This window comes from Alligator sinensis, unplaced genomic scaffold (genome assembly GCF_000455745.1).
Source record: "Alligator sinensis unplaced genomic scaffold, ASM45574v1 scaffold659_1, whole genome shotgun sequence".
Taxonomy (NCBI): Eukaryota; Metazoa; Chordata; order Crocodylia; family Alligatoridae; genus Alligator; species Alligator sinensis.
The window spans coordinates 142,119-152,084 of NW_005842265.1; the positions used below are offsets into that span (position 1 = coordinate 142,119).

The 9,966-nt window shown below is 46.0% G+C and overlaps 1 protein-coding gene across 3 annotated transcripts in view; it reads left to right on the forward strand.

The window, feature by feature from the left end:
* Positions 1-9,966, forward strand: part of SLC6A12 (solute carrier family 6 member 12) — a 45,651-nt gene that overhangs the window by 12,695 nt on the left and 22,990 nt on the right. For all 3 annotated transcript variants that reach the window (XM_025209071.1, XM_025209070.1, XM_025209072.1), the window contains 4 exons: positions 1,331-1,418; positions 3,181-3,313; positions 5,215-5,349; positions 9,209-9,312. In XM_025209071.1, coding sequence (XP_025064856.1) covers positions 1,331-1,418; positions 3,181-3,313; positions 5,215-5,349; positions 9,209-9,312 — 460 coding nt within the window. The remainder of the gene's footprint in view (positions 1-1,330; positions 1,419-3,180; positions 3,314-5,214; positions 5,350-9,208; positions 9,313-9,966) is intronic.

The following is a 9,966-nucleotide window of genomic DNA, read 5'->3' on the forward strand; positions in this document are numbered from 1 at the left end:
TCAGCAGGAGGAGAGACCATTTTCATATCAGCTTTGGTCTGCAGTCCTTGTCACAACTTTCCATTAGGGCTGGCACTGCCTCTTATCTCTCGTACTCAAGTACACCTCACACCCGCAAGTGACTCAGTTAGCCTCTGTGTATGCCCACCTCAAGAGTTTGCCTTTGTTTTGTCAGTCTGTGTTTACTCAGGCCAGGTCTATGTAGCAGTCAAGTGTCCAAAGTGTGGATGTAACAGTAATCTATATCAATTAGTCCAACATAATTGGACTCCCCTCTCCTCTTCAAGGCTCCCTGATAAACATGACCTGTTTGGTAAAAGTCCAGTTGTTTTGATGTAACTGCTTCAACACAAGGAGCTACTGTAAGTCCAGTTATCCTGATTAGGGATCACAGCTCCATGTACCCCTGACCAAACTAGCCATGCTGGCAAAAGCTTGCAGAGTAACCCTGCCTTCAGTGCCTGTAATGCCTGTTGAGGGTGAAATGGGTTCAGTGTTGGCCTATATCCTATCTCTTCACAGCCTTTTTGGCCTTGTTTTTACTACACTGATCTGGCTCCCTTCCCAGCAGTATGCTAGAAAGCAGAGCTGGAGAGAGCTTTGGCATCTGCTCCATTCCTCTCCTCTTTCACTTGTGTTAGATGATTCATTTCTGACATGTCTGAATATCCCCCTCCATACTCAGTCCACTCACAGCCTTCCCTTGTCTTCCCTACATTTCCAAAAAAAAAAGGGGTCTGATTCCCACCACTCCATGAGCAGGCCTGTAGAAAGGCAGGGAAAGTCCTTTCTGACCTGTCTCTTAACATTTTGTGAAGGCTCAGCCTAGAGACAGGCTCTCTGTCTGTCTGTCTCTCCCTGCCCCCCCCAACAGCGTTTAATTTATTGTTTGCTAAATGAATGATGAGGCACTATTTATTCTATCTACCCATTTTAGGAATTTCACATATCATTTGCACTTTGGCTCTGTGGGAGGGGGGAGGAGGAGGCGTACTTGCAAAGCAGCGGGGGGGAGGAAGGGGTACCTATTTGTGGCGGGGAACCAGGAAAAGTGCGGGGAGGGCAGAGAAGAATGAGATTTAACATCCTGGATAACTGTAGTTGCATTCTACAGCCATCTGGTTTCCATTCAGTAGGGATCTGCCTCTTCCTTCAGCCCTCTAGCTGTTCCCAGGCTGGGATTCTGGGTGAGGGGAGAAAAAGTGACATTTTGTAATAGCAAGTGAAGGATTTGTTTGCAGTTGCAATGAATGAAGAGGAGGTGGGAGCATCCAGGCTGAGAGGCAAGAGATTTCTGCTGGCTGACAAACTTGCTTTTCTGTTTTGTTAGACCTGTGCGTGGATTTCCTGAATGCCTCTGGTTCGGAGAACTGGACAGCACCAGCCAACGCTACCTCCCCAGTTATTGAATTCTGGGAGTACGTACCCCCATTTCTGAACCTACTTACCTCCAAAAGTCATGGCAATGTGAATACCTGGAATGCTGCCTCTGTTGTAACAGAAAAGATGTGCTATAACCACGTTTCAGATTCAGAACCCAGGCCTATGGCATGTGATGCATCAAAACGCTGTGGGGCACATACAGAAGCAGCTTGACTTGAGTCTATGAAACCCCACCCCCTTAAGCATGTATGCACACATCCCCCTACTGACCTGGCAGATACTGTAAAGTATTCCAGATGTGGGTACACAGGCCCTGTACCCATTTTGGTAAGGTTGGCCCTGGTAATACCTAGGGGGCACACAGGCAGTTAGTTCATGTAGGAGTATATTGGTACAGTTTGTTTAGAAGAATAGCTAGAAGAGGGAAGCCAGGGGAGATTCTGAACAGATGCTCTGCAGTAAAGCAGAGAGAGACAAAGCAGCTTATTTTTCTTATTCTAATAAGGCTCCTTGTTCAGTGCCTGAGGAAAACTGCTCTTTCTTTGATTCCTTACCACTGGAGTACATGCCTGTGAATTCCAAGAAATTGCCCCAGGGCAAACAGGCCTATTGCCTAAGAGAAATATACAGGAGGGAGAAATGCATCAGAGTGCACTGAAGGGAATCATTTTGCACCAGATATTAGAGAGAATGAACATTACAAGACCTAGATACACCTGGTCCCTCCCCATGCCTTATCCAGGGAGCTCTCAGGAAGCTAGAAGCACTATTCTACCCCCCTGCCTTATCTTGGAAAGGTTAGGGTATTATGGACCCAGGGTCAGGGTTGGGTCAGGGTTGACTAGTTTTATTAATAGGTTAGACAGTGGATTTGTATAGGACAGTTTGGATAGGGACAATCCTGCTTCTGGCAGGGTGGTGAATTAGACCTCTGAAGGTTCCCTCCAGCCCTACTTTTCTATGATCCTATGATCCATAGCTTTCAAAGTACTTACAAAGGTGACCAGGGTCCTTTAACCTTTCTCCCTACCCATTTGACCAATGGGAAAACAGATGCAGAGAAGCTAAGAGATTTGCACCATGGCAGATGAGTTGGAGAGTTGGGACTTCAGCATGAGGCTCCTGGCTCCCTATCTTGTGCCCTGCCTACTGGGCCCCTCAAGCAGATTCCCCAGATGCCACTAGAATAACCATCTGCAATTTCAGAACAACATTGCCAGCTGCAGAAGGGGCCAGAAGGGTTTTTTGTGTGGTGGGGGAGGAGCCTAGGGGAATCGGAGATACTAGCAATAGAACATGGGATGACTAGAGAAACCCAAGTAGCCCAAGGAGTGACTGGGAACCACTACTGATATTGCAGAGTAGCAGGGGAGCCCGTAGATTGAAAGGAAGCCAAAGGGATAGAGGTTCTGTGCAAGTTGACTTCTATGCTATACAAGTTCAAAGTCCTGGGACTATAATGGAGTTATCAGCATAGTGGAAGGTTTTAGGGGAGCTGGTAAGCTCAGCCTAACAAGAGAACTTGATGAAGCACATGGACCAGGCTAACAGGATCCCAGAGAGAAGTGTTATAGAGATGAAGGTTGCAGAATGGCTGGGGGGCATTAGGGATGTAGGGGGGCGCTGGGCAGCCATTTTTATGGGACATGGTCATTAGGGATGTGGGAGGGCGCTGGGCAGCCATTTTTATGGGACATGTATGAAAATGTCTGATTTGGGGGGCTATTGGAAAGAGCATGTTGGAAGAATCAGGTCTGGGACACTAACTTTCCTTTCTCCCCACCCCTGCACTGGCAGAAGACGAGCTTTGGGGATCACTGATGGTATTCACAATCTGGGTACCCTGCGCTGGGAGCTGGCTCTCTGCCTCCTGCTTGCATGGGTCGTTTGCTACTTCTGCATCTGGAAGGGAGTCAAGTCCACAGGCAAGGTAAAATCAGACTCTGTCCCCTTTCTTAGCTGCTGCTATATCTCCCCTGAAGCCTAAACCTTTTGTTGTCAGAGAAGAGGAAAAGAGGCAAGGCACACAGAACACGGGACCAAGTCAGATTTGAGTGGGTACCACTGCACTGGGCCACACAAACTGAAATCTCAGTTTGGTCCGTAACATGGAAAACAAAGAAAGTAGATCAAACTGAACGGAGAAGGAGAGTTTAGAAGAAGGAAAGTCCTAGACTAATGCTACCCACCATGATGAGGGAAGAGGCTACTGTGCTAGTAGCAATACACAATCATCTAATCCAGTGGGAGTCAACCTTTTTGGCAGGTGTGCCACAAATTAAGCCCTGCCCCTTCCCCAAGTATCAGTGTGGTTCACTACCACAGCCTGATCTACTGTTCTGCTTTCTGCACCCTGCACTATCTGCTACTGTGCTGCCTGCCTCTTCCCTAATCTGCTGCATGCCGCACGTGCGGGCTGCCCATGCCATTTGTGTGTGCATACTGCATACTCCAGGTTGGCCACCCCTGACCTAGTCACTGATGCATCACCCCATGTAGTTTGGTGCCTTTTGCAACACTAAACAGTTTCAGTGGCAAAAGTCCACTTACCCTACAGTAATCAACAATGAAGCTGAGTGTATAACCCACTGCAAATAATCTACTCAGGATCTATTGCAATTACTTCCTCTTTATATGTAATTACATAATCCACTGCTCTTTCCACGTTACTTTTTTTCTTTAGCTCAGTGGATTGCTCAGAGTTGGAGTGCTGCTTTGAACGTTTCACATTTGACATTAAAAATTTGATCTGGGCTGGCACGTTGGGTTGAGTCACAAATCACATGGTATTGTTTCCATTTCTGAACAGGGTGAGCATAATATATCTGATGAGAGGGTCAAAGAAGTCTCTGTAGCTTTGATTGGATGCTCTAATCAAAGTCATAGTAGGTGGTGATGGTAGGTTATACATAAGAAATATATTTCCAGAGGAAGTATGACTATCCTTGAAGGGTAGGTGACCCCTTTATTCCTCAGAGTAACTACTGACTTACCTATACTGTCCTCTCCCAGCACATACCACTTCTCCTGGCACTGGTTGAGACAGATTCCAAAACAGGTCCTGTATCAGCCAGACGTGGAATCTCCGTGGTCGTCTCCCAATCCCATACTTATAATCTTTTTCCTGTTGAGCTCTGACTGGCTTGGATTTCAGATGGTGAATTGTGGAATCTGCACAACTGCTTGCCTTTAATGCAAATTTACTCAGTCACTCCAGGCTTCAGCTCCCAATTGTTGGTGGCCACCTCCTATTTTGACTTAAAAAAAAAAACTGCTCATGTATAGGGTGTGGGCTATATGCATATTTTTAAAAGGATCTTGAAAAATTGATGAGGATTGAAGAATGATCCAAGGTTCAGGAAACCTGCTTTATGGTGGGAAATGAGAGAAACACAGCCTAACCAAAGAAGATTCATAGGTGACTGGGGTCCTGAGCAACTCCATGGGAAGAATATTTCATCAGCAGTTGAGGGCTCTTTAATTTGGCAGGAAAAGGCATCATGAGATTCAGCGGCTGGAAGCTAAAGCTAGATAAATTCAGACCAGAGCAATAAGGGGCAATTTTTTAACAGTGACAGCAATTAGCCACAGAACAATTAGCAACTTACCCTACGGAGTTGGTAGATTCTCTGTCCCATAAAGTCCACAAATCAAGTTTAGGTATAAGCAGGGAAAAGTAAATGTGATTTTTTTTCAGACCACCATTTTTCAACCTAGTAATCTCAGATGTGTCTGTTAGCTATAGAGTTAAGGGAATTTTGGGGCTGTATAATTCGTGTGGTGACAGCATCCCCTTTCAGTTCCTCTCCTTACTATTTCTTTTGCTTCCAGGTAGTTTACTTCACTGCCACATTTCCCTACTTGATGCTTATTATCTTGCTTGTTCGAGGGGTCACTCTGCCTGGGGCAGTGGAGGGGATCAAGTTCTACTTGAATCCAGATGTTTCCAGGCTTACGGACCCACAGGTGAGTGAACGAACACCCAGTCCTATGAGGTGCATGCAGTCTCAGCAAGGTGGTGATGGGGACAGGAGGTACTAAGCACCTTGTAGGATTGGGCCCTCCTTGATTGCTATCTATATCTAGTTTTAACTGTCTTCTCCCAAGGGACTGGCCGAATACTGGGGTCTCACTAAAAGCATTAGTGGGGGCATCTTGTCTCAGGATACATGCGGATTTCTTTTGTCAACATATTTGAAACACATGGATCATTAGGTCAATTCCATTGAAGAACTTGGCAAATGCAGACACATCTATTAAATATTTGGAATACACCAGATTCCAGTTTTTGCTGAATGTTAAATTAAAATGATTAAGGAGAGGTATTTATCCCATTCTCTTTTTTTTTTTGGCCTGGCTGGAGCGTCTCAGAGACATCAGTCTCCTAGTGTGAGAGAGCTAGTGTAGTAGATGGCTATGGGTATGTCTACACTGCTTCCCCAGCTCTGTCCAGCATTGCTCTCATACATGCCCACTGTGCATGCATCATGCCTCAAAGTGAATCAGCCTTGAGGATGCCTCCTTCACACTTGACAACTGAGCCTCTGGGATGTTTGGGGGCAACAATGTGGGGAGCTTTCTGAGCCCTTTTACTGCCTTATTCCTGGGGTTGACATATGCAGTGTGGGAATGGGTGGATGTGGTGTGGCTGAAAGCAGTGCTTCTCCAAAGTTGTAGAGCCAGTGTCACCATGTCCTGTGTGAGAGTTAATGCGCAGGGATTGCAGTCTGAGCCCTGCTCTTTCTATAATTTTGTAACTTCAGAACAGGCATTGAAGTCGATTCTTTCCTACAGAGCTGGTGCCCTATAGCTGCAGCTCTGATTTTTAAAAGATCATTAGGCTTCTAGCCTTTATGACTGAACAAAGTCTTGAAAACGGCTGATGTGCCCAGCAGTGTTATATCATCCTGAGGGGATGGCCTTGTAGTCACTGCCCTGGTACTGGTAAAAGCTCAGCCACAGAAACAGGGAGCTCAGTACAGGCTGCAGAACTGGCCTAAAAAGCAGGGTAAATTAACCCTTTCTGAGTTTCTGGCTGCGAAGGCCAGATTGGTACTGGAACCCCGGCTACCTAGGTGGAAGTCAGCTCAGTGGAAAGCTAAAGTCACTGCACTGTTCGCAATGCCTCTGTCATTCCAGTGAGGTGTCAATCCTGAGACCTAAAGATGAGCCCATGAACATCAACACTGCTCATTAATTCACTGCTAATTATTTTAGCAGAACCATCCAACAAATGTGCTTTCCCCTCAATCCCAAACCGCTGCCTGCATCTTCCTAGATGACAAACACCCCAGCTGCTCCCTACCTGGCTGCCAAAGCCTCCAGCTTTCTCCTGATGACTTTCGGATGCAATTATGTGCTCTTGATATGCTAAAAAAATTAAAAAATGGTGGCTTGCTATAAACATAGAGATGGCCTGAAATAAATTGAATGTCATTGTCCAACAATACAGGAGTTCCTGAACAGAATGTTTAGTTCCTGTTCATGATGAATGTATTACTAACCTCTGGTTTTTTTAACCCAAATGAAGCTGGTATGAAACTTCCAGTCTGTAGCACTACAGTGCTTTTGGAGCCAGGGGCAGAATTTGGGTCCATCTTGCTAGGTAAAACATGAGGCCTATGTGCGGGCCTGTGATTCTCAACCCGGGTGTTACAAGATCCTTTTGAGGATGTTGCAGGATGCTATGTAGTATCAGCACTGTTAGGTGCGCACACACCTACATGATTGAACAAGATAAACCCAGAGATTTCAAATAGGAATCCATGGTGCCAAAGCATTCTGGTCTGTTGCAGTCTTTCTGAGTTTTTTTGCAGAAGAAGAATTGCTATTTTTTTAGGCACCTAAAAACAAGTGCAAGCTAAGAATTAACATTTTCTGAGTGGTGCCTTGCATCTCATGAAGGGTGCCTTGAGTCTGAAAAGATTGATAACTACTCATATAGGCATAAATCTGGAGAGAGCACAGGAGCCCTATCCATCAGGGCACCTGTGAATGTTAGTAGTGGTGGATAACTGTAAGTATTTGAAAATTTGCCAGACTGCAGCCATTTGGATGCCTGCTGCTGGGTTTTGCTGAGGGGACTGTGAGGATGCTAGCTGGGATTTGTCTCCGAGCCCATTAACCTTCTGATAAGGACCATCTGTGGAAGATACGTGCTGCAGTGCTTCTATGTACGTCATATAGCTCCTTGCATGGTGCTGTGTGAGAGAAGGAACTGTTAAGGCATTAATATGAAGGGCCAGGGTGGGAGGGAGAGCATGGGAAGGAGTTGGAGGCTGAAAACAGAAATAAAGGGCATCTTACACATGCTCTGGGTGGGGAAAGAGCCTCTTTAATTAGAGTGGCTCTTGAAGCTGCTCTAATTAAAGCGCCCACAGCATTTTATGTATTCAGCATCCTGCGCTTCAAAATGGTGGTGAAGGCACTTTAACTGAGGCTCATTTTATGAGCTTTAGTTAAAGCTCCCCCACCACCATCTTGAAGTGTAGGGATGCTGAATACTTGAGATGCAGAAGCTGCTGGAGTGCACTAATTAGTATACTCGAGTCTGCTCTGACGTGTTGTAATTACAGCACATCGGAGCAGCATCCCTGCACATCTACAGACACCAATAATAAACAGATTCTGTTACTTTCAGTAGGTGCCAGAATGAAAAGAGAAACTGAGTTAATGAAAACTATGGTGATATTTTAAAATTATAGGAAAATAGGGATGGAAGGCCCAATGAGAAGCCATCTGATCCAACTGCTTGCTCAAGGCAGGGTCACCCTGTCTATTCCAGCTCAGGCAAGCATGAGTTTGTCTAACCTGCACTTAAAAACTTCCAATCCCAAAAACTCCATGATCTCTTTAGGTAATCTGTTCCAGTGCTTAACCACACAGTGTTAGAAAGCTCCTTCCAGTTTCCCATTTAAATCCCTCTAGTTGGAATTCAAGCCCAGTACTGTGGTACTTGTCCTGTCTCCATGCGAGTCCAGAACACAACTGGTCACCTTCTCTTTAAAACAAGCTTTTTCCTGTATTTGCATCAAATCCCAGAGGTGGTCCCATCTTCTATTCTCAGAACTTAATCCAAATTCTTCCCATCTTTCCTTTCATGTTGTGTTTTCTAGACCTCTAATTAGTCTCATTACTCTTTTCTGGATTCTTTCCAATATGTCCATATCTCCCATGAAGTGTGATGCCCAAACCCAGCATCTCTTTTTCTGCTCTCCCCACAGCCTGTCCATGGTCTCACATGCATGGGAAATGAGGCTGCGTGATGTTGTGTAAAGGTTTTCCTGGCACTCATTTGGGAGGATTCTTGTAAGGCATTCATGGTTCTGTGACTCCATGCAATGAGGAGGTCCCATACCCATGCCAGTCCCAGACACTCTGTGAATGTTGTATATGCCCTTTAGCTTTGAAAAAAAAAAGAGAATGGTGTTTGCACTCAGTGTTGTCCAAGTCATTGGCATCTGCAGTGTGAATGACTTTCAGGGTATGCCCTCGATCAGGCTACTGGGTGAAGGACAGTTTATGCAACAAATCCCTGCAGCTTAGAAATTGTTCTCCTTCCTTCCCATTTAAATCCTTACTTCCTGGATCGCTGAGAAAATTCGGTGGAGACAAGAAGGAAACCCTCTCTTTTCCTGAAGAATTTTATACTTGGCTCTAGTCAGCCTGGTCTGCCCAAGTATGTGTTGTACTTTGTCAGTTCTTTCTTTTTGTGCTGGATGGGGATTTCTCTGCCTTAGACAGGACGCTGCCACAAAAGCTGTCATTCTTGGAACCGTTTGTTTCATCTGCCACGGCTGGAAATCACTGTTCTTTTCTGTTCCAGGTGTGGATGGATGCAGGCACTCAGATCTTCTTTTCTTATGCCATCTGCCAAGGGTGCCTGACCGCTTTGGGCAGCTACAACAAGTATACTAACAACTGTTACAGGTAAGAGCAGTCTGTGTCTCATATCCAGCTAGAAGTGTAGATGGGCAGCTCAAACAATGTGCATGAGCCACCTCAAAAACAGGGACTCGCATTGTTTTGTGATATGCTTTTGTCAGATTTTTTCAAGCTGAGCAGAGCTTGACAACTGCATGGGAGACTGCTCAGGCAAAAAAGGGTACTGCAAGCAATGGCTTGGGTGTCAGCTTCCTGTCCAAGTCAGACCTGAACCCTAGTGTTAAGGAATGTTGCTGGAGGTGCCATTATTCACTTAATGTGTGTACTGCAAGATGATAAATCATCCTGGAGACAAAATGGTGGGAGCTCTAGGGAAAGGGCTATTCAATTTCACAGCTCAGAGGAATTACTGTATTTACTTGATTCTAAGATGAAGTCCCCCCCAACATTTGACATGGGGTGGCGGGAAAGCCCCTTGTCTTAGGATCATGTGCAAGGGCAGGGCTGGGGGGGAAGGGAGGGAAGCAGGTGGCTGCTGTGTCTTAGACTTGGGCTCCAGCCCCTACCTGGGGTCAGGACTGTAGCTGCAGCCTCACCTGCTGCCTGCCCCTCATATTCCTCCCCCTGGCCCCCCAGCTGCTCCGGCACCCTGCCACCTCCCCCCTGCAGTCTCTTTCCCCCATCTCCCCACCCATGTAG